Consider the following 21,337-nt stretch of genomic DNA (forward strand, 5'->3'; position numbering starts at 1 on the left):
ATGGGGCAGATCAGCTCAAGATCAAGCTGTATCTGTTTGGGAAAGGAGCTAAAGTGACGGCTGGATTTTTTTTGCCGCTCTCTCTGGATGAGCAGTACTAGAGAAGAGTGCAGCAATTCTTTAACCAGCTACAGACTAAAAGCAGGGAAACTTTATGTTCTTGCTTACTGTTTGTATTCATCTTCGATAACGGTTAGCTGTATCTTTCTTTGGGTAGTTCTTCTCAATTGTTTCTTCCTCAATTTTATCTGTATATGGGTTTCTTGCAGTTTAAGGAAGTTGTTTTGCGGCAGAATGTTTGCTAGGTTTGTTTGTTTTTATGATGCCTTGTATGAGAAGAATCTTGGAACATACTCATTTGTAACTAACTTCAGGCCAATTCCAGCAAAGAAGTGTGATCGCTAGCAGAAGTCCTCTAGGAGAATAGGAATTGGGACACCTAAAGTAGATCGAAATCTGTCATAAGGTGGAGGGCATTTGAAGCTGTTTTTGAAAGGACAGAAATACGTACATCCCCTTTTGCTGGAGTGGCAGCTCTTACTGCAGGATCAACAGATGTCCAGTGGAGTAGTTTGTTTTGTCTTTTGTTTTTTTGTTCAAGTTGAAGTATACCCTGAGTTAGTGGTACAGGGGGTGAGAGCTCTTAAACTGTGCATCACAGATATTACAATATTCTAATTGATTGTGAACAATCATTAAACCATATGCTTATCGTAATTGTGTCTGCCTAATCTCTAATAGATTTGAAGAGCCTCTGGCCAATTTACTGAATGAACAACACCGGACAGTGAAGGAACAACTTGAGCAGTTGAGAATCAAGAAGTCTTCAACCAAGCCACCACAAGAGATAGAGAAATCAAAACCTCAAAATGAGAAGCCCCTCCAAAGCCTTGTTCTGGACAGTATGCAAAGAAAGAGGCTCCAGCAACAAATGCAGCAGGTAATAAATATCATCAAGCTTATTAATGAATATTCACTGTATGTTGCAGGGTGGGGAAGCCAATGGTTCAGCAAGCACTTCAGTGTGTTACTTTTAGAAAGTAATTGAAAATGCTACATTTGAAGCTGCAGCTTTAATAGATGATATTTACATGCTGCTGTCTGATTCCGCATCAGAAGTCAATTCAAATTGTATGTGGGAAGCAGAACTCATCTCTTGGCATCTGTACCGTTCTCATGTGAGATAGCTGTCTCAGCCATGGTCGAATTCTGACTGTGAAGTCTTTAATCTGTCAAATCTTCTGTATTCACATACTTCTTTACCACTTTCTGAGAATGTTCCTCTTGATATAGTTGAGATTTCCCCCCCCCCCCCCCCCCAAACTATATAGAAATTGACTTTGAAATTTTAAAAGCTTTTTTAAAAGCTGCCTGGAAATGGAGGAGAGAGGCAGGAGAGAAGCTGTACTTCAGAATTTTTGTGTCCATGTCCATACAAAGCTTAAGAGGACTTTTTCTCAGAACTTGAAACTTACTGTCAACTCGGTCTCGTGAGGACAAAGTGAACGTGTTTTGTATGAGCTTGACATAGGTACTGATGAGTAACAATTTATTATTCTGCATACCTAAGACAGCGCCATGTCTTGGTCTGTAGCAGCAAGAAGACACAGACCTCTCAGGCGTGGCTCTTGTGTTAGACATGTAGAGTATGTGACTTCTTTAATTTTTCAGCTGTAAAGCAAGATGTATGGTGTTTGTGTGCATACGGGGAGTTCTGATTGCTGAAGCCACAATGTTACAGCTATCTTAAGACATACTTAAATATTTAATTAGAAAAAATATTTTCTGTATTTATATTTACCTTATGAGACTTGTACACAAAAGTTAAGGATTTGCCCAAAGACTTAAATAAATGGTGTGTTCAAAATCTCTATCGTATCAAAGGTAACTTTTTATAAAGTTTCTGACTGTGGGTGTTAAAATTTCCCATTAGTTTTCTATTGCTTAGAAGGTGTTTTGTAGTCAGAACCTGATTTTTGGGGTGCTCGGGAGATGTTTCTTGTGCCTCTATGCTTATGCTTTAGACTGCTTTCCAGTTTTGTGGGTTACTGATGAACTGGAAAAACCCGATTTGTCTGATTTTTATTCTTCCAGCATGTTCAACTTCTGACTCAAATCCATCTTCTTGCAAGTTCCAACCCTGCTTTAAATTCGGAGGCCAGTACCACCAGGATGTTTTTGGTAAGGATATGTTTAAAATCAGAGCTATGTGAATTTTAACGATGACTGGAGATATTTATAGAACTTAATTTTCTTTTTTAATTGATCCCATTCACTTGAGATGGACTTTCACCCTTAAAAAGGGAATGTCATGAGCCTACTAGTAACATGCTCAGTTATAACCTGCAGAAATAATTTATGTTGTGTTGACTAATAACGGTGCTTTGAATTGACGTGTCTTTGTATTTTTGTATTGTTTTCTTGGAAATGCTGGAAAAAAGCTCAAAAAATACAATTTCTACAATTGGTGAACGTTCTCTGACCTTGAAAGGGTCTAGAAAGTTGAGGAATATGAGCAAACAAACAAAAAAAACCCCGCTTTTATTGCTTCTAGACGGGTAATGCTCAAAAATGAGATAGAAGATATCTGTAACTCTTTACTCTTTTATGCCTGTCATTTGACAAGCTTTTGTTTTTTGCATTACTGCATTCTATTCATGTGTTCTTACCTTGCATTTGAAAACGTTTATCATCTTTTTTTTTTGTGTTTGACTTTGCAGAATGAGCTTGGTAACTTTGCTCGCAGCTCTACGCTCCTCCGTCAGTCATTCAATCCTAAGTTTCAAACAATGTTCCAGCCATGTAACTTGAAGGGAGCGCTGCAGCTCATTGAAGATTTTCATGCCCAAGTCCAAGTTGACTGGAGTCCTCGCAAAGCTGTGAAAAAGAGTGGTACGTATTTGAAGGGACAGGAGGTGGGAAGGCATTTGCACCGAGCGGTATTTATTGCTACGAACCGTTCAGATAAGATATAGTCCACGTTGTTTGCTATTTGAAATGTAATTTTCTTTTTAATTGTTTATAAGGTATTTTTAGACAAAAACATCAGCATTGTCTGCCCTTTCACTTCGTAAACCTGCAGCACCACAAAGCGTATCACGGGGGCTGTAGACTTTTGTTTGGCATCGTAGTCCTGTAATTCATTGTTCTGCAGATAAAATTTTTAGCTGCAGAGGTCCATCAATAAAGTCAAGAAACTTTACATAAATATTCAAATGTGCGAGTGAACACACCAGGGAAATGTTCCCTTAATTGGAATCCCTTGATTGGATTCCCTTTTTCCTGCCTCCCTGCCTCTAGCACTCCCAACTGTTGATTTCAAATGATTTGGTGTGTGATTTTTCTGCTGCTTGAGGGTGAACGTATCTGAAATGAAGAGAGCTTTTCACAAGTTGAATTGAGGAGGAAAGGGAACAGAAAGAAGAAAAGTACATTTTGCCAGTCCAAATTGGAGAAGTGAAAAATAAGAAATATGCAAATTCCTAAAGACCAGGTAGAAAGTGACAGAGTGTTTGCAGTGAAGGGAGTAAAAGAAACAGTTTTTACACATCTGTAGTGAATAATAGTATTTGCCCATGAATGTGCCTCTGCTCATCTGTCAATTCTTTTCACAGCCAATGAATTTCCATGTTTGCCAAAGCAAGTGGCATGGATTTTGGCAACAAGGAGAGTCTTTATGTATCCAGAGTTACTGCCAATATGTTCCTTGAAAGCAAACCCTCCCCGGGACAAGATTATCTTCACCAAGGCAGAGGACAAGTAGGTGCTTAGATTTATTGAATAAAATACATACAAATGAGGGCTTTTTTGTATGGAGAACTACTAGGATGCAAACATTGGGGATATCAGTGTATTGTGGAACAGGACATCCAAACAGCAGTCTGGAGTACTCTCTAAAAGACTCTTATTTTTAAATTTATTTTTTCTTTCTTTCTTTCTTTCTTTTTTTTTTCCTCCTCTCTCCCTCTCTCCCTTTTCTTCAGTTTGTTAGCTTTAGGTTTGAAACACTTTGAAGGGACGGATTTTCCAAAGCCTTTGATCAGCAAGTATCTCTTGCCAACAAAAACTGCCCACCAGCTGACAGTGCGAATCAAGAATCTCAATATGAATCGAGCCCCTGATAATATCATCAGAGTGAGTGACACATTCAATTATGTTTTGGTATTTTCCGGATTTTTCTGTCTTTGGTATCAGTCATACAATAAGAGATGTGCTTTTTGTTCCAAGGACCCTTTTTGTATCTGTGCTGACTTTTTCTTTTAAGAAAAAGTGATCCTTTTATTAGGGATGAGGACTCCTTCAAAATGACTGCCTCCTCTTTATTTTGCAAGTGCTTTAATTACTCTTTTGAAATGCTTACAGCTAGTATGCATGCGCATCTGCTAGACCTTAATGCTTTTTCCCAGAGAAATCAAGATGGTAGTGAGCTCTTGTTCAGCCTTTACTATTCCTTTTTAATGTTTTATGTGGATAGTAGCTTATTGAAATAGTAGTGATTGGGATCACTTAATTTACACAGAAGACTTTTACAGAGCACAGTCCTTAGCCTAGCTCCCAGTAATTACTGGACAGGTGGTCTGACCGCAATCTTCTTGTCTTGCGTTCTCCCCTCACCTCCACCACGTAGTACTATAAAAAGACAAAGCAGTTGCCCATTCTGTTCAAGTGCTGTGAGGAGATCCAGCCTAATGAGTGGAAACCACCTGTGGAGAGAGAAGAACACCGCCTGCCATTTTGGCTAAAGGTACAGTTTCTGCTATTTCTTCATCCAGCCTGTGAGGTTTTTTTTGTTGACTTGTTTTAGGTTTTTGGTTTTGTATGTGGTGTGTTTTTTGTTGTTGTTGTTGAAGTGTTTTCTTTTTCCTTACAGCCTAGGTCTAGAGTGAGTTGTTTGTCAGACTACAGCCAAAATGTGGTCTGATTGTATTGCATGAGAGCCTGTGTTCACTTGAGTCTAGCTAAAGTAGCAAGAAATGAAGATAGAAGGGTAGTACCTACCAGCTTGAGGTATTATACGCTACTCCTAGTGTTATCTGCCCAGCTGCAGTACGTGATGTTTGCTTAAAGTTTTCGTGGGTGTTCTGTGCTTGTGGTAGTCACGTTCTTGTTTTGCTAAACAGGTGTATTTCTAATGACTGTGGTTTGACTTGTTAATTGTTAAATTTGGTTAGGCTAACATAGTCTGATCCTTGCCTCAAAGGCAGCGGTGTTGCCATCTTTCTCTCTGCATCACCGCAATGAGAGAGGGTGTTCTCCCTTAATACATAACCTTCTAAGAGGACAGAGGAAATCTTGGTTTTTGCACCACCCCCCCCAACCCCAAAGGCTATCTTCACCTGAAAAGCGGCTGTTATTTTTGTTATATCTAAACGTCTTATACTTTGTAAGGGTTCCTTCTCTAAGATTCCTTGCGCAAGGAAGGACTAAGCTGAAGGCATAATGACCGTGCCTGAGGGTCACACAAGACACAAGAGGGTCTGTATCTGTGGAAAGAATTAGAGTTGGAGTCCTTGGAATCCAGTCCTCTTGACCATCACAGTGAAGCTTCCCTCCTGCTGAGTCTTGTGTTTACTAAAGAAGCCTTTATAAAACAGTTCAGTTATGTTCTTTTCAGGCCTTTAGGTTCTCTTGAAGATTTTTTTGAGTAAAACTTGAGAATGTTAAGCAGTAAATAAAATATGCTTTACTTTCAGAAGCGAATTGCTGCCTGCCTTTCTGCAGTGCTGTTTGAAGACAGTAAGAGCCTATGGAGTGGACTAATAAACTCTTGTTTCCTTTAGGCAAGCTTACCCTCCATTCAAGGGGAATTGAAGCAATTAGCAGAAGATGCCAGGGAGATGCCAGGTTCACCTGATGCGGAATCTGTCTTTTTGGGGACAGAGAAGGAGACTTCAGACACAGAATGTGATGAAAAATACCCTCTGCTCATGCCAAAGGGACTAGTACTGACCTTAAAGCCCCTCGCCAATCGTTTCTCTAGGAGAGCATGGAGAAGGCAAAGGACTTCAGCTCTGAAACCTGTCCTCGTTCGACCGAGTCCTTCTGTGCAGCCCAGTTCCACCCCTGTGAACATCCAGAAAACTGTGAAGTCGTCCCAGTCAGAAGCTCCTCCCAGCAAAGTTAGGGTTCAAACTCCTCGGTTAATCCAGCCAGCTACAGTTAGGCAGACTGTACCAGGAGTGCCACCTTTGAATGTGCCCACAGTGGTAGGAAGTGGGGACGGCTTGGAATTTCCGAATGTGCTCTCCACTTCACATTCGGACTCCAGGCAATCTTTTTCAGCTGCTGTACCACAAGCCCTAGTGTCCTCAAGTCCTGTAACTTTGCAGCCGAAACTGATGTTGCCAGCTTTGGCCGGACCAAAAATCCGCAGACCTGGTGTTCGCAAGGTATACCAGAAGAAAAAAGGGGCAAAATCTGCCCCGTTGATGAAGACTTCACCTTTGATTCAGTCATCTCCTGTCATCCTTACTGTACCTGCCACCACAGTGAAAGTGGTTAATATAGGCAATGGCTGCAATATGATTCAACCCATAAATACAGCAGTTGGTAGAGGCACTCAGGCTATTCCAGTTACAACCTTATTGGTAAATCCATCCACTTTCCCATGTCCGTTAAATCAGCCTCTAGTGACTTCTTCAATCCCTTCATTGATAGTCTCTCCTAACCCTGTTGGTCTTCCGACATCATCTGTTGTTGAAAATGAAGAACAGCTGAATCTGGCTCCTTCCTGCCCTGCTGTAAATAACAAAAATGCCTATCCTATAGTTGAGCCCAAGGTTGAGCCCCAAGAGTTGTTCGTTTCGTGCTCAGCTGTCTCCCCCAAGAAGGAACGTAGTACAAATCCTGCCACTTCAAATAACGGCAGCCAGGAGAAGGTAAATAAGAGCGACTGCTGTAGCTGGACAGTGGTAGAGATGGGGGAGGAAAACGCCTCAGAGCCATTGTCTGTGGGCCTTCTGCCTCATTTAGAAGATCCAGATGAAGCAGTGAAAATTGAACCTGAAGATTCAAATGATGCTATCAAGGAAGTAAATCCGATAGCGAAGAAGGATCTTTTATGTGCTGAAGTGAAGGAGGAATTCCTGCTGGATCTTGGCCAGGAGCTGAACATGGAGACTGCATGTTCACGTCCAAACGAGCTGAAAGAAGTAAAAAAAGAGTGTACATCATGCGAAGAGAAGAGAGAAGAGGAAAGACGGGATTTGCAGTCACCCTCCCATGATGAACAGCAGATGGATGCAGGCATTGTTGCTGGACCACAAGTAAGCAGTGAGTCTCCTAAGAATCATTCATACGCAACAGATATTGAAGCAGAATTTAGTAGCCCACTAGGAAAACCAGAGGATTCGTCCAGTATGGATGGCCAGTCTGTTGGGACGCCAGCTGGTCCTGAAGCTGGAGGAGAGAAAGAAGGACAAGAGGAGGAGGAGGAGGAAGACTTTGATGATTTTACACAAGATGAGGATGAAGAAATGTCATCAGCTTCAGAAGAATCTATTCTCTCTGTGCCAGAACTTCAGGTAAAAACAAACACCAAAAAAAAAAAAAATTTGTTATATATATAGCCAATAAAAAATGTCACTGTCCTGAAACAGCTGAGTGAAGTCAGGGCAAAGCACAGTTTGATTCAAATAGAAAACTAAAATGTTAACTATATATTTGCATATTGTATTATGTAATTTTACAGCACACTTGTGCCGTTCTGCGGAGAAGTTTGGGCATCCTATTTTTCTGAGGAGGCTTTTAAGTCCGAGCTAAGGGAAGATCTTGCAAATACCCAGGCTTAAACTCTGCTTCAGCTGAGGCTGTTCTTTAATAAAAAGTAATTTAACTGAAAATTATTCTCTGGAATGCAGTTCCAGCAAGCCTTCAAGACCTCAGGAGACTATTGAGGGATCCTGTCCAACTTAAGGCTTCTATACATGGCAAATTCTGAAACCAAAGTTTGGCATGATACGAAGATAGGCAGTTCTGGTTCTCATCAAATTCTGTCACTTCACTAGCAATCTAGTTGGTCAGGTCTTGATCTGCAAAGTTAGCTGTTATGTTTATGATGGAGTGGGCTAGTTGTGGAATGACTTTAAAGCAATCACTAAGCAAAGGGATTTTGTTGTTGCTTTCTAAGGAGACAATGGAAAAACTTACTTGGCTTGCAACAGAGAGACGTTTAAGCCAAGAAGGAGATTCTGAAGAAGAGAATTCTCAGGAAGAGAACTCTGAGCCGGAGGAAGAGGAGGAGGAGGAAGGGGACGGAATAGAGAGTTCACAGAAAGATGATGAAATATCTGGAGATATATCAGAGGAACCTAAATCTGCCTTCACGTTGACAAAGACAGCCCCACAGGTAGAAGCTAACAGAATGCCACCAGGTAAGTTCTGTGTGTGTGTTCTGACTCGGGGCATGGGGAAATAGAACTAATATCCTCATCAGAATCAAAAGCATGCAGAAATTGCTTTCAGGTTTAATTTCACTTAGCACGTTTGAGCTTAGTGATGCTTTCCATCTGGAAATGAAACTTTGCACCACAATCACAGTTCTGTAAAAACGGTTCTTGGCATAGTGACCCTTGCGTGTATGAACCGAGAATCTTTACTCCATTGTAATGCGTTTGCACTACAAAAATTTGGACAGATGAGATCTGTAGTGTGTGTCAGCTAACACGCAACATCACTATAAGAACAAGATTAAATACTCAAAACTCACATCTTCACTAAATGTGAATGTTGTGTTACAGGGTCATCTGTAACGTGTTAGGGAACGATAAATGAAACAAAATAATATCTCAACAGAATATTGCAAGTGTTAGATGAATTTGAGCAGTAAATGTTCAGGAGAAGGTGGACTCCAGCTTAGTAGACCAATAGATGCCTAAGCTAAAATCTCAATATAGCAACTCTGAGTATACTATTTCATTCCTTATTATCTGACACCACAGTTAGTCATCTGTGATGTTAACTCTATTCATGTCAATGCTAAACTGTCATAAAAAGAATAACTTGCAAGTGTTATGTCCGGTTCTGAGGCTTATATATCCATATTCATCTGTTATTATTTCTTAGTAGATTGTTAGCTAAGTGGCAGCTAGAATCAAAGATGGGTTTGCTGCAGTACCCAGAGACTTTCTCATCCGCTGCTACAATAATAAACAGGCAATTTAAAATTCGTTAGCTGGCCTGACTAATACAATATTTTATTCATACGTGTTCAGGAAGGTGTAAGCAGTTATCTCATCGCTAACTCTGAAAACCTAATTTTCTGTTGCAGTATAGGTCTAGAAAAATGGTTGTCTGCCAGCCCAGAGAAGGTATGAAAGTTTCTGCCCAACCCGCTTTGTGCTTCCTCACAGGAGAGAACATGAAAGTCCCTGGGAAGAGCAGGAGCTCCCACAGAACCAGAAATAAGAGGGGACGGACTCGTGCAAGCAAAGATACCTCTAAGCTGCTCCTTTTGTATGATGAAGACATCCTGGAGAGAGATCCCCTGCGGGAACAGAAAGATCTGGCATTTGCACAAGCCTATCTAACCAGGGTAAGCCAGACCAGCACAGAGCCCAGAAGCAAGAACTTCGGACAGTTCGAGTCTTTTAACGCAGCTCAAGCCCGAGCCGCGTAACTACCAGTTTTAATGGGGCCTTTTTTAATTTCAGAATTTGACCAGGATTCAGTTCCCCTCTCTCTTACGAGCAGTCCGCGTTTATCTTTTAAGGAAGAGATTTTTGTTGGCGCAACAACATTGAAAGCGCTATATAAATGCTGAGTACCAAGAGATCAGAGGGATTACTAAATTAACTTGTTTTCTTCCTGAATGTTATGTAGTCCTATAAAGGTCTGTTGCTCTTTACAGGTGCGTGAAGCCCTGCGGAATGTTCCTGGAAAGTATGAAGACTTCCTTCGCGTTATCTATGAGTTTGAGATTAGCACTGACAAGCGAACAGCTGTAGATCTCTATTCCACTTTGCAGAAACTGTTGCATGAGTGGCCACAGTTGCTCACAGATTTTGCTGCCTTTCTTTTACCAGAACAAGCTTTGGAATGTGGACTGGTAAGTAGAAGGAAAGAAGCAGACCAGTGTTTAAACAGACAAACGTAAACACTGTGAGTGTGGAAGAACAAGGAATTTTTCCTAGGGCAAGGAAACACAGGTGGTAAATCATTCGCTTACCTGCCCGTTCTATTAATCAGAATTGAAAATTCTGGTGCGTGTCTTAAGACACGTGCCAAATAGGGCTGTGGAGATTCAGTCTTTCCCAGTGACATCCCAGAACCCAATGATGGAGAGACAACATGCAAATACAGGAAGTGGAATGCTTTCCTTGTCTCAGAAATTAGCCTTTCACTTTGTAAGACAGAGGTTTTTCACTTGTTACGTTCCTCCTGGATTTTGCTATCTTACATGCTTACTGTTGAAGCAACGCTTTCTAGGTCACATAAGTATTACTCGCGCAAAGTAGGGTCTCTCGTCTCTCTCTACCACCTCTTGCCAGTTTTGCAGTGGCTGTCGGTACAAATGGAAAACAAATAGCAAAAGTGGAATTTTATAGCTCGTTTAAGTCAACTAGAGATGCTTGGAAATATATTATTGGACATGAGGGGTGAATCTTTTTCTTTTGGTCAGTTTGAAGAGCAGCAAGCATTTGAAAAAAGCCGGAAGTTCCTCAGGCAGCTGGAGATCTGTTTTGCTGAAAATCCTGCCCATCATCAAAAGATCATCAAAGTTCTGCAGAGTTGTGCAGACTGCCTCCCCCAGGAGATTGCAGAGGTAATCCAGCATCCAGGTAGCCCTTCTCTCTCAAAAAGCCCCAAGAGTACAATTACCTAGCCTGCTTCACTGTTCCCTTGTGCTGCTCTTTGAGACCACAAAAGCCTAACAAGCCCGATCTCCCCTGTGGGGTCTGGCAGATCACTGAAGCTGCCTCTTCACCAGGCTTTACAATTAACTGGCCTTTGTGCATCTCCTCTCTCCTACCTTCACCTTGCTTTTATCACCTGGCAGGTGAAATTTTAGCTTCTGCCTAGAACTCTGAAGGGATATTTCTTTGCTAAATAGCTGGAAATGGAATGATCTCAAAACAGCTATGAGGTGGTAGCAGTGCAAGCCTGTACTTCCGTGTGAGAGTTCTAATAAGCCTTGATGTTCCGTTTGCCTTGAGAAATCCTCCCAAGAAGAATGTGACAACGTGAAATGAAACACTGATTTTTCTCTGGATTTCCCTCTTTCAGCTGAAGACCCAAATGTGGCAACTCTTGAAAGGACATGACCACTTGCAGGATGAGTTCTCCATTTTCTTTGATCATTTACGCCCCTCAGCCAGCCGCATGGGAGACTTTGAGGAGATCAGCTGGACAGAAGAGAAGGAATATGAGGTGGAGCCCCCTTTTCCCAAAACCAGGAATGATAAGAGCAGAGATACTAGAAATATTTGAACTTGAAGGATTTGTAGTGAAGCCGCATTTCTAGAATGAGGAAAGTGGCAGGGTGGGGATAGCTGCAGGTGGGCTGGAGCAGCTGTTTCATATTCTTACAGCATTTATGTCTGTTCTAACAGGACTGAACCAGTGGTGCCCTGGAACTGAGCTTAATATTCAGAAATTTGTGGGGAAAATTAAGTTGCCTCCTGAAGAGCTATCAGGACAGAGCAGTTTCTGTTTGTTTTTCTTTTAGTTTGATGGGTTTGAAGAAGTGTCTCTACCAGATGTAGAAGAGGAGGATGAACCACCCAAGATGCACGCAGCCTCAAAAAACAAGAAAAGGAAAGAGATTGGAGGCCAGAGCAATGACAAGGTGGGCCTGGGATATTTCACTAGTCCGCATGTGAGGACTCTAAGCAAACGCGTGTCCGTGAGGATAAATCCATCTGCATAGAGAGACATGACAACAGTCTAAAAGGATTTGAAGAAAGGGATTAAAACGTTTCTGTTGTGCTTTGCTTGCTAGCAGTATAATTGCTTTAGTTCTCTCTGGGCGTTCGGAGTGCTGCTCTGCCCTTTCTGGCTCCCTCTGGGATTAACCTTCCTCTGACTGTCATCTGTGTACAATGCAAATTTGTCAGCTGGAGTATGTGTTTCCAGGAGGTCGAGTGGGTAGATGGAGTGAAGGAATGTTCGTGTTCCTGCCATGAAGGGAGTAGCGATCTCAAGCTCAAGAAAAGCAAAAGGAGGACCTGCAGCCATTGTAGTAGTAAGGTTAGTTGATAGGCCAAGTCACTGGACTGGTGAGCGGAAAGAATAGTCATCACAACAAACAGGGGGACTTCTTGGCGTGATCTGCCCTGCCTTGGGCTTCCTATCTCCAAAATCTAACGTGCTGGGGAAGAAAATGAATTGAAAGGCAACCGATACACTGTCAATAGTGTCTCCCTCTTTGGAGCTCTCGCTGCTCTACCTGGCCTTCCCCTCTCTTATCTCCCGCTCACTTTCTACTTTCCCTCCTTGCTATGCTAAATAGTATTAATGTTGATGTTCCTTTGCATTAAGAATAGCTTTTTTTGTAGAAGATTCTTGCGTGATCACTATATGAAAAGAACTATGCCTGTTCACAATAATAAAAAATCCGTTTCCTAAACACAAATAAATTGCCAAATTGAAGCGTTAGTTAGGGTCGAGGCATACTTTTGAGGCAAAGGCTGAGGTGTTAGGTTTGGACTGATGCACCACATTTGTAATCATATGCCTATATATTGATTTGCAGGTGTGTGATAGCAAGTTTTATAAAAATAAAGACTCTCAAGAGCTGACGGTTAGCCTCATTCAACAAGAGTCAAGCCTGCAGCCTGAAGGGAAGAATTCTGGAATGTCTAAGGAACCTTTAGAAGAAAGCTCGGAGAACAGAGATGAGGGAGAGGATATCCAAGGCAGAACAAAGACCGCATCTAGGAAAGTGGACTCTCTGGTTTCAGGTCTGTGAAAGTCTCATGTATGTGTCATTCATCTCCAGACTGGTTCACATAAATGAAAACAAGCATAGGACGTCCTAATGTAAATTCATTGTAATGATGACAACTTCTAATAATCCTTTTTTTTCCTTGTTTTTTTCCTCCACTCTAGATTCTTTAAGCATGCAAATGCCCAGAGCATTCCCTTCGAAGAGCTCTCCTGACCAGAGAATATTCTGCCCTCTGTAGAATGATTGACAGATACATTTAAGCTTGTTGCCAGCATATTAATCCATGACCTCAATGCTACTAGTCTATACTACTGTCAATAGGTTTCTTTTTTCCAGTTTTCATCTTAACACAGCACTTCACAATCGCCATCTCTAATATTCCTTTAAATAATCCCCTTTGTGCTACTAGTTTCTCCTTTGGCTGAGTACAGACAAGGGGAAATGCAATTATTACAGGATAAATGCACTGAAAGGGATCCCTTCCTTCTTTCAGGAACTGTGATCTCAGTTAAGGTTAGCTGGAGAAAAGGCGAGGCTTAACTGAAGAGGTTTAAAATTAATGCATCTTTGATGTTTAGTTTATACTATTTTTTTAAATGGGGTGGCAAGAGCTGCAGTGTTTGTTTCACTTGAGAATGTTGTCCTGGGCAATCTGCTTAAGCTTTGTCATGTGTTCATCGCTTCTCCACACAGCAGTTCATTGTAGTAACCCACAATGATAAAGAAAATGCGCTGCAAAACGCCGCCTTTGAAGTACGTGATGGGTAAATTGCGGCTAGCATTACCAAGCTGCTCCCAGGCTGTATTCTGATTTACAGCACTATGTCCTAGAATCCAAAAACCTCTTAAAAAAATAAAACCTGAAGAAGTTTTTCTTACTAATGGCTAGTCTGAACTTGTTTGGGTTTCTTATCAGGATCTCACCTAGAGAGAGGAAGATTCCTAGAAGGAAAGATCGTCTCCTGCAGATATGCATCTTCTGAAAAAGCTGTGTTGCCTGATAACCAAGTCCTTCGAGAAGGAGATGCCAGTGCTGGGGTGAATACTGCAAAGGATAGTCGTTCTTGCATCGCTGGCCCTGGATGGACGGATCTACAAAAAGCTACTCTAAAACTACCTCAAGAAACTAAAGACAGCTCTTGCGCTGTAGGAAGTGACAGTGAGGGACTAAACCAGCGACATCAAGGAAATGCAAATACTTCTTCCCTTGGGCTGGGTGGAGATCTGCTGTCTTCTCATCCTGCTGCAGTAAAAGGTTTAGCAGGACCTAGTTCATCTTCTGGAAATAGTTTATATCAGACTGAAGGGCTTCATTCCAGTTCATCAGATGAGCTTGCTGTTTTTGGTCACGCTTCAAAATTAGGCATGAGAGAATTGGAGAGATCACCTTTGCCTTTGGAAGGAAAATCTGAAGCAAAGCAGAGCTGCATTACACCAGGTAGAAAACCAGCACTGGGTAAGAGCTGCCGCTCACAGTCCCCTGATAATCACAACGTCCTTTTGGAAGCAGATGGTCTGGGCTGCACTGGAGGCTCTCCTGAGAGCAGATTAAAGTCAAATACAAATGACTACTTCCAGGCACAAGAGCATTCTGAGGAGCTAGAACACAGAGTGCTTGGTGCCTCCTTGGGGCAAAGGGAAGAGGAGCAGCAACAGCAGCGAGTCACAGAAGCAACAGTGTGTGCTAAGAACAGCAAAGTCAGCTCTACTGGGGAGAAAGTTGTCCTCTGGACCAGGTATGTGTACTTCCACTGCATCTTACAACCTTAGTGCATTGTTTGGCTTCATCCTCGATAATATAGAGTAACCTTTATTTTCATCTTGTGTCCCATTTCCTGATGTATTCTGCCCCTTATCGTCCTTGAATATTCTTGCCTTGTTTCCTCTAAACAAAGTTAGATCATAGCTGCCATCTTGGTTCTTTGAGAAACACTGTACTGCTAGTGGCAGTATAATTGTTGTAACACGTCAGGCTGGGAAGGAAACGCCTTTTTCTACAAAAAGGTTTAAAAAGAAAAAAAGAAAAGACAAAAAGCAGGCTAACTGCTTAGAGCTACCTCTTGAGGAGGAGGAGGAGGAGTAGTAGAGGAACAAGCCAGCTGGGCTTGTTCTGTGATAAAGTTACCTGTTCTCTGAAACACACCTGTCAGGCTCATGGTGGTTGAAGTGTTCCACTTTTTCTGATGCTTTAATAACTTTTTTGTATTGCTTCCAGGGAGGCTGATAGAGTCATTCTCACTACGTGTCAGGAGAAAGGAGCCCACCTGGAAACCTTCCATGCCATCTCACAGAAACTGGGCAACAAAACCGCTAGTGAGGTAAGGGGCCAGTGTGGAAAAGCCTGCCTTTACTGAAGTGAATGGGAGGGGGGGAAGGGTGGAAATGAAGGCGTTGTGGAGATTTGCTCTCTCTCCAAAATTTGTCATGTCTAATCCTAACAGAAGCTACTTGTTCCGCAGCATCCTACAGCTTCCGCAGCATCCTATGGCAGGGAGTTTGAAAATCTCAGGGCATAGGGAAAAATGCTTGGGGTTGGGGTGTGGGGTTCCTCCCCACCCCCCTTCTTCCAATTTACTACTTAATAACAGTTGGCCTTTAATTATCCCCATAAGAGCTAACTACTTCGCAATCATGAATTTTACCCTTTTTATCCAGTCAAGGACTAGTTTTTGTTCAGATGCTGTACAATATCTGTTCTCATCTCCCCCTCCCCCGTTCTGTTTTACATTTTTTAGTTGGGTAACCAACACTGTAGACCAAGGATGCTTCATCTTTTCTGTTGTCCTTTCTCAAAAGTATGTAATCATATCTACCTTTCTAGTATATTTGAAAAAATGACATTATCTGAGTCTTTCTACAGCGAGTGGCATCATTCTTTCATTATTCCTGTGTTTTTCATAATTTGTTAGCATTAGCTTCTCTTCATTTCCCTTCTAAGTGTCTAGGCGGCCTGTGACATTGCTGTCTTCATGGTCATTTTAGTTAATCCAACTTCAGTGTCAGTTACTAGTATTATATCTACTTGACTTCTGTTGCTTGTTGCTGTGTGGCGTTTAACTGGAATTGTGTCCTTATTTCCTAACTGATCTTGAGCAACTTTTTTCCCCCCGTTTATAGGCTTTGTTGTATTAAGTGCTTGCCTCTGCCTCAGCTTTCCCCACTCATGAGGATTTTATTTGGAAAATTATGTTTACTTTCTCTGTGAGGCTAACAACCTGTTTTGTTCTGGCGGAGCCAAAAAAGTCTAACTGCCTTGTTCCTTTTTCCAGCGTTACCATTGATAGTCTAGCCTTGTATTTGGTACCAGAATTGTTTCAGTGACTGCTGCTTGGGTCTTCAGCCTTCTGCTTCTATATGGGAAAGCCATCAGGATTTGTCTCTTAACCTTCCCCACATCATTGTCTAGGTGTCTTTCAGAACTGCCAGTCTTTGCTGGCAAGTCAGTAGAACATGACCATTCTTCCAAAGAGAACAAAACAAACCGGTGGCTCTTGCATTTCTCTTTCCCCTTATGATTGAGGCTTACAAAAATCATCGTGCTTTTACATTTAAAAAAAAAAAAAAACATACTTCATACTGTGAAAATTTCCTTTCACAGCACCTTTTAGGCCACTAGTCGTTTCAGATTTCCTTTGTTCTTCAGGTATCCCACAGGTTCAGAGAACTGATGAAGCTGTTTCATACATCTTGTGATGGAAGCTCTGACGATGAGGAAGATGCAACTAGTACTAGTAACACAGACCAGTTGTCAGATAAAGATCTTCTGCTTTCTGAGGAAGAACCAGATGACTAACACTTTTCTGGCCTAATAAGCTGCTGACTACATCAGAAGAGGAGCCGTTTGCCAGTTTGCTGCTAGACAAGTGCTGTGGTTAAAGGAAAAATATTTGCACAGGTACTTAATACAGCCCCTTTTATGAGTTCACTCTCCAGCCACGCTTGTGACAAGCCACAGTTCTAAATCTGTATTGAACTAAAGGAGTGAAGAAAGTTGTGAGGGTTAACACGCTTTAGAACCTATATGGGTAACTCTAACTTAATCACAGAAGTGAGACTCGTGGACATTGACCTCAGTCTGTGGTAAAGAACTTGACTGAACAGCCTTTTGCAGCATATGCAATAGAGAACATGTAAATATTGTATAATAAGATGTCTGTTTTCATGTGGAGCAAACACCTGAGGTTTGTTTTTTTGTAAATTTCTCCTTGTGTTGATTATGTGTGGGAAAGTTGCGACCTGAAACCTGTATTTATTGTGCAGTCTTATTCTAACACCCTAAAGCAAGTTCAGTGTGTTGCAAAGTAAAAAAAGCTCTAGTACACAGACAAACTTGAAGATCTCTAAGGAGAAGCTTTCCTCCTTTATAACACAGTTACAAGTAGCTGGACAACTTGAGCCAGCTGCCTTAGTAGGATTTTGCTGAAATGAAAGAGAAGTATCAGTTGGGCCAAGCTTTAAAGCCATTCCATTTATTTCAAAAGTGATCTTAAAAGCCTTACTCCTTCCACTCTCTCCAGTAATAAAGATGAGTTAGTCTGAATCTGTTTCATCTTCAGATTCATCTGCTTCAAAACTTGTTTTATAGCACTGTGCTAGAGTTCTTAGTTCATGCAGGGCTTCTTTAAAGTCATCCTGTTCGACTCCTGTGGAGAAAAAGCTAGCCCATCGCCGCGTATCCAACTTCTGTAGATCCCTGTATAAACTGTAGAGGACTGTGTGCAGAACAGGTGAGGACTGCAGTGCGGTCAGTACAGGAATGCTTTCGACAGCTGCAGAGAAAACCACCGTTGAAATGCACAAAAATCAAAACTTGTTTCCCTGCTCTACACTCCTCTTATCGATAAGCAGCCGCTTCACTAGAACTCAGCGTAGCAGAAAAGTTGCTGGACAGTCATGTTTTGCCCCATTAATTCACAAAGTGGTGTGTGTGTTTGTTTTTAAATTCTCCTTTACCTTTGTTAGACCCTACTGCCTTCCCCCCCCAGCCCCCCGGATGGTTTTCTTTTGCAAAGTTAAGTTTAAGGGGCACGCGTTACCTGTTGAGGAATAACTGAGAGGTCTGTCCAAAAGGAAGCCTTCTCTGGTGAGAAGAGAGGAAAAAAACTGGGGATACGGAGGTAAGGTATGACATGGCTGCTTAAGCACGTGAGATGTGCTGTAAAGAAGAAATTGAATAAAGTCATCTAAAATTTGTTATACCTTCTGTAGTTTCCAGGCAGCGTTCCCTTTTCTAAGTTGCAAGAGATTGTTACCAACCTGAATGCCCCAGGAGACAACGTGTGTAAGTAATGCTGCAGAATCTGCTCGGCTGTCTCACAAGCATGGAGTGCAGAAGCAGGCTGCTTTCCTGGACAGTTGCTGCAAAGAGAACCATGAATTGGATGAGAACGAAGAGGGGGCATAAATGAAGATGTTGGTAACTCAGCTGTTCGGTAGCTGTTTTAACTATAAAACTAGTAGTATATAAGATCACTAGATTTTTTTTATTATTTTAAACACTCAACTGATAGTCTTTAATAGAAGGATAACGCCTGGACTTTAAAGAATGATTCTTGTAAAAAAAAATGGTGGCTGTCAGGAAGGCCAGAACTCTGAAGGAAAAAGAGTGTAGTTCAAATGCTGATTACCTGTTACAATTTTCTTTGCAAATTCCTCTTAGCACAACAGACTGAGCGAAACAGCGGCTGACCTTTTGCTCTCCGTATGAAGACAGAAGCTTCCAGGGCACGTTCTGCTGGTGGGTGCCTAAAGTATCCGGGAGCGAGTGGCCATGTACGATAGGAAAGGGTACAGCAGCCAATGCAGCCACAACCTAAGAGTCAGAGAGGGGTTGACGATCACGATCCGTAACCCTTCACTCTCCTATATGAAGACGACACTGATAGTCCTAGATGTGTGTGAAGTAGAACTGTAACACTAACTCTTGCTTATAGCAGCAGTTCAGGTAGGGTAGAAAGGATTAGAGGCTGCTATTCTCTAAGCCCTTACCTTCCGCCCAGAGAAGTTAAGCATTTCAGCAAGGTGCATCATAGAACACTGCGAGGTAGAGAGTCGATAAGGAACAGTAAGAGTATCGAGTACTGCTGCCAGGATTGCACTGCTGTGGTAGTTAAGTGATGCCTGCAGAGGAGACAAGTGAAAGTGTTACAGGGCAAAAGTTCAATTCATCTGTTCCTTAAACGAGACAGATGAAAACATCATTTAACTTAAATATGACCTATATAAAGACACAACTTACAGTATGCTTAACAATTAATTATCTCAGGTTTTGGGAGACTAAGAAAAGAACAAGCCTGATGTCAGTTGGTTCAAATTCATTAAACAGGTATTCATAGCTGCAGAGAACACCTTTGGAGAGCGGTAAATCTCAAAAACAAAAAGATAAAAACCACTAGGAATACTAGTATATAATACATACGTCATAGTTTATATAGGGAAATGTAATGGGAGGTTCTGACTTGATTCCTAGACTCCCACTGAGTGACAGTGGGCAAAATAGCGAGCTCTGACTGGAGAGATGGACGATTCCTAGGGCTGTGTTCATCAGTCTGTAAAAGTCCTTTTCACGCTGCTGGAAGAAAAATCCCAACTGTTAGCCTCTTACAGATGCAAATAAGCAGGCTAGCTTAGAAGAGGCCAGAAAGCTTAGTGTGTTCTTGTTCTTCCACTGTTTACTTACTCCTGTTTTATGCATGACTGGAGTCAACCCCCAGGTCAGGATTCCCCTTCCACAATACTCGTCATGGAGCAGTTCTGTCACCTTGGCACCAACTCCAGAAAATCCATTGTGTAGGTCACACAGGACTTGAAATCCCTGCATAAAGAGATGGACAGCATCTGAACTTCTGCTTAGTGTAAAACAGGAGCTTTCCTAAAAGAAGAGACAGGTTAACAGCAGCTGTCAAACCTGTAGGTAATCACATTCTTCCACAAAAAAGTGCAGCCGATCTTCCAACTCCTCTAGACATACAGGATCCTGCACCAGACTTTCACCTTGTCCAAAGGCTTCTAGACGACCAGAATCCCTAATGAAGTGGAAAAAACTGCTATTCTACCACAATATATAGGTATATAAAATATATATATATACAGGCAAAACTAAGATCCTGTTTTGCACAACAGCTTTTGAACCAGCTGTGTACTGCCCGTTAGCCTTCTGTGCAGACCTACCCATCGTGGTTGTACTGATGAATCACAAAGACGCTCTTGGGGTGCAAGTGCACTTTGAGGTAATCGGACCAAACCTGCACGCTTCCGCCTGAATAAACGTCCTGGTAAGCAGTTAGCCGTGAAAGGGGAGGAGGTGCATCTGGAAAGGGACCATTATGAAGAAGGGTCATTTCAACACTGAACATCCCCCTGAATAATTAAAAAAAAAAACAAAAACCCCATCCCTGAAGTTGTCAGGTGCAGCTTCCTCAGCTATCTGCTACTCTTTTACTCATGTTTCTTTTAGCAAAATAATTGTATCCCCTCATTTTCCTTTTGCTCTCCTGCCCTGATCCTTGCTCACAGACAACTTGCGGGGCAGCAAACTGCTGCGGGGGGGGGGGCAGCTCTACTGGATTATCAAGTTCTTCAGCCCTCAGCAAATAAACCAAACGCACCGAGAACCGGCCAAAAGAAGGGAGGCGCGGGGATGGCACGCACCTCTGGCAGGAGCGCTGCAGCTGCCCTCGCCCTCCGAGGAAGCGTCTCCCTAGAGCGAAGCAAGAGCCCCGGGGGCGCCGGTTACTCCCCTTTGGCTTCCGCCTGCCCCGCGCCCGCGGAAGGGGGGAAGCGGGTCAAGCGGCTGCGACGCCAAACCGGGCTCCGCCGGGCCTTGCGCTCACCCTCCGCCGCCCGGCGTCCGGCTCCGCGCCGGCCTCGTAGGTGGCCACGTCCCCGCGCCTGCAACACAAAAGGGGCGGCGGCTGCCAGCGGCCCCGGGCGCCGCCGCCGCCGCCGCCGGCTCCGCCACTCACCAGGCCGCCGCCGCCGCCGCCTCGGGGCCCGCGCCGCGCCGCCCGCCGGGCCTCAGCGCGCCCAGGCCGCCTGCAAGAGAGCGCGTCAGCCCCGGCCGCGCCCCGCCGCCCCGGCCCCCCCCCCGCCCCGCCCGGTACCTTTCAGCTCCAGCGCGACGAGGCGCGGCGCGGGGGGCTCCCGCCCGGCCGCCTCCCGCAGCAGCACGGCGGCGCGCAGCTCGGCGGCCTGGCGCGGCGCGGCCTCCTGCGGGCAGCCAGCGCGTCAGCCACCGGCCCGGTCCGCTCCGCTCCCCCTCACCCACCCACCCACCCCCCCCCCGCGGCCCCCACCTGCAGCCCCCACCAGTGGGCGCCCACGCAGCCCGCGTAGTGCCCCAGCTGCAGCGTCACCGCCGCCGCCATCCCGCGCCGCCGCGCATGCGCCGCCCCTCCCCCATGGACCCCCCCCCAAGCCGGAAGCTCGTCAGCGCGGCGCGACGTCACGGCC

General features: G+C 43.4%; 2 protein-coding genes across 10 annotated transcripts in view; one reads left to right on the forward strand and one right to left on the reverse strand.

The window, feature by feature from the left end:
• The window catches only part of LOC104139357 (GON-4-like protein), a 29,131-nt gene extending 10,773 nt beyond the window's left edge, over window positions 1–18,358 (forward strand). For 3 of the 5 annotated variants that reach the window (XM_068922258.1, XM_068922259.1, XM_068922261.1), the window contains 18 exons: window positions 742–940; window positions 2,095–2,181; window positions 2,721–2,892; window positions 3,615–3,759; window positions 3,984–4,134; window positions 4,628–4,744; window positions 5,781–7,523; window positions 8,129–8,372; window positions 9,351–9,532; window positions 9,848–10,045; window positions 10,619–10,762; window positions 11,224–11,367; window positions 11,666–11,785; window positions 12,073–12,186; window positions 12,692–12,899; window positions 13,803–14,622; window positions 15,102–15,204; window positions 16,530–18,358. In XM_068922258.1, coding sequence (XP_068778359.1) covers window positions 742–940; window positions 2,095–2,181; window positions 2,721–2,892; window positions 3,615–3,759; window positions 3,984–4,134; window positions 4,628–4,744; window positions 5,781–7,523; window positions 8,129–8,372; window positions 9,351–9,532; window positions 9,848–10,045; window positions 10,619–10,762; window positions 11,224–11,367; window positions 11,666–11,785; window positions 12,073–12,186; window positions 12,692–12,899; window positions 13,803–14,622; window positions 15,102–15,204; window positions 16,530–16,679 — 5,041 coding nt within the window. In that variant the 3' untranslated portion in view covers window positions 16,680–18,358. The other 2 variants (XM_068922260.1, XM_068922262.1) reach the window with 2 other exon arrangements.
• MSTO1 (misato mitochondrial distribution and morphology regulator 1) lies at window positions 17,335–21,267 on the reverse strand. 5 transcript variants are annotated; one of them, XM_068922350.1, is made up of 13 exons: window positions 21,181–21,267; window positions 20,989–21,094; window positions 20,719–20,776; window positions 20,494–20,585; window positions 20,057–20,195; window positions 19,794–19,911; window positions 19,566–19,700; window positions 19,305–19,454; window positions 18,875–19,006; window positions 18,514–18,698; window positions 18,143–18,244; window positions 17,923–18,041; window positions 17,335–17,655 (listed from the first exon to the last, which is right to left on the reverse strand). In XM_068922350.1, exons 1-13 carry the CDS (start codon window positions 21,250–21,252, stop codon window positions 17,417–17,419), a joined length of 1,647 nt encoding a protein of 548 aa, XP_068778451.1. In that variant the 5' UTR covers window positions 21,253–21,267; the 3' UTR covers window positions 17,335–17,416. The 5 variants fall into 5 exon arrangements, with proteins under 5 accessions (XP_068778451.1, XP_068778450.1, XP_068778454.1 ...); XM_068922349.1 differs by having other exon boundaries at window positions 19,305–19,457; XM_068922353.1 differs by lacking the exon at window positions 20,989–21,094 and having other exon boundaries at window positions 20,537–20,585; window positions 21,194–21,267.
• Between the last annotated feature and the right edge of the window lie 70 nt (window positions 21,268–21,337).

Source organism: Struthio camelus, chromosome 30, assembly GCF_040807025.1.
Source record: "Struthio camelus isolate bStrCam1 chromosome 30, bStrCam1.hap1, whole genome shotgun sequence".
Lineage (NCBI taxonomy): Eukaryota > Metazoa > Chordata > Aves > Struthioniformes > Struthionidae > Struthio > Struthio camelus.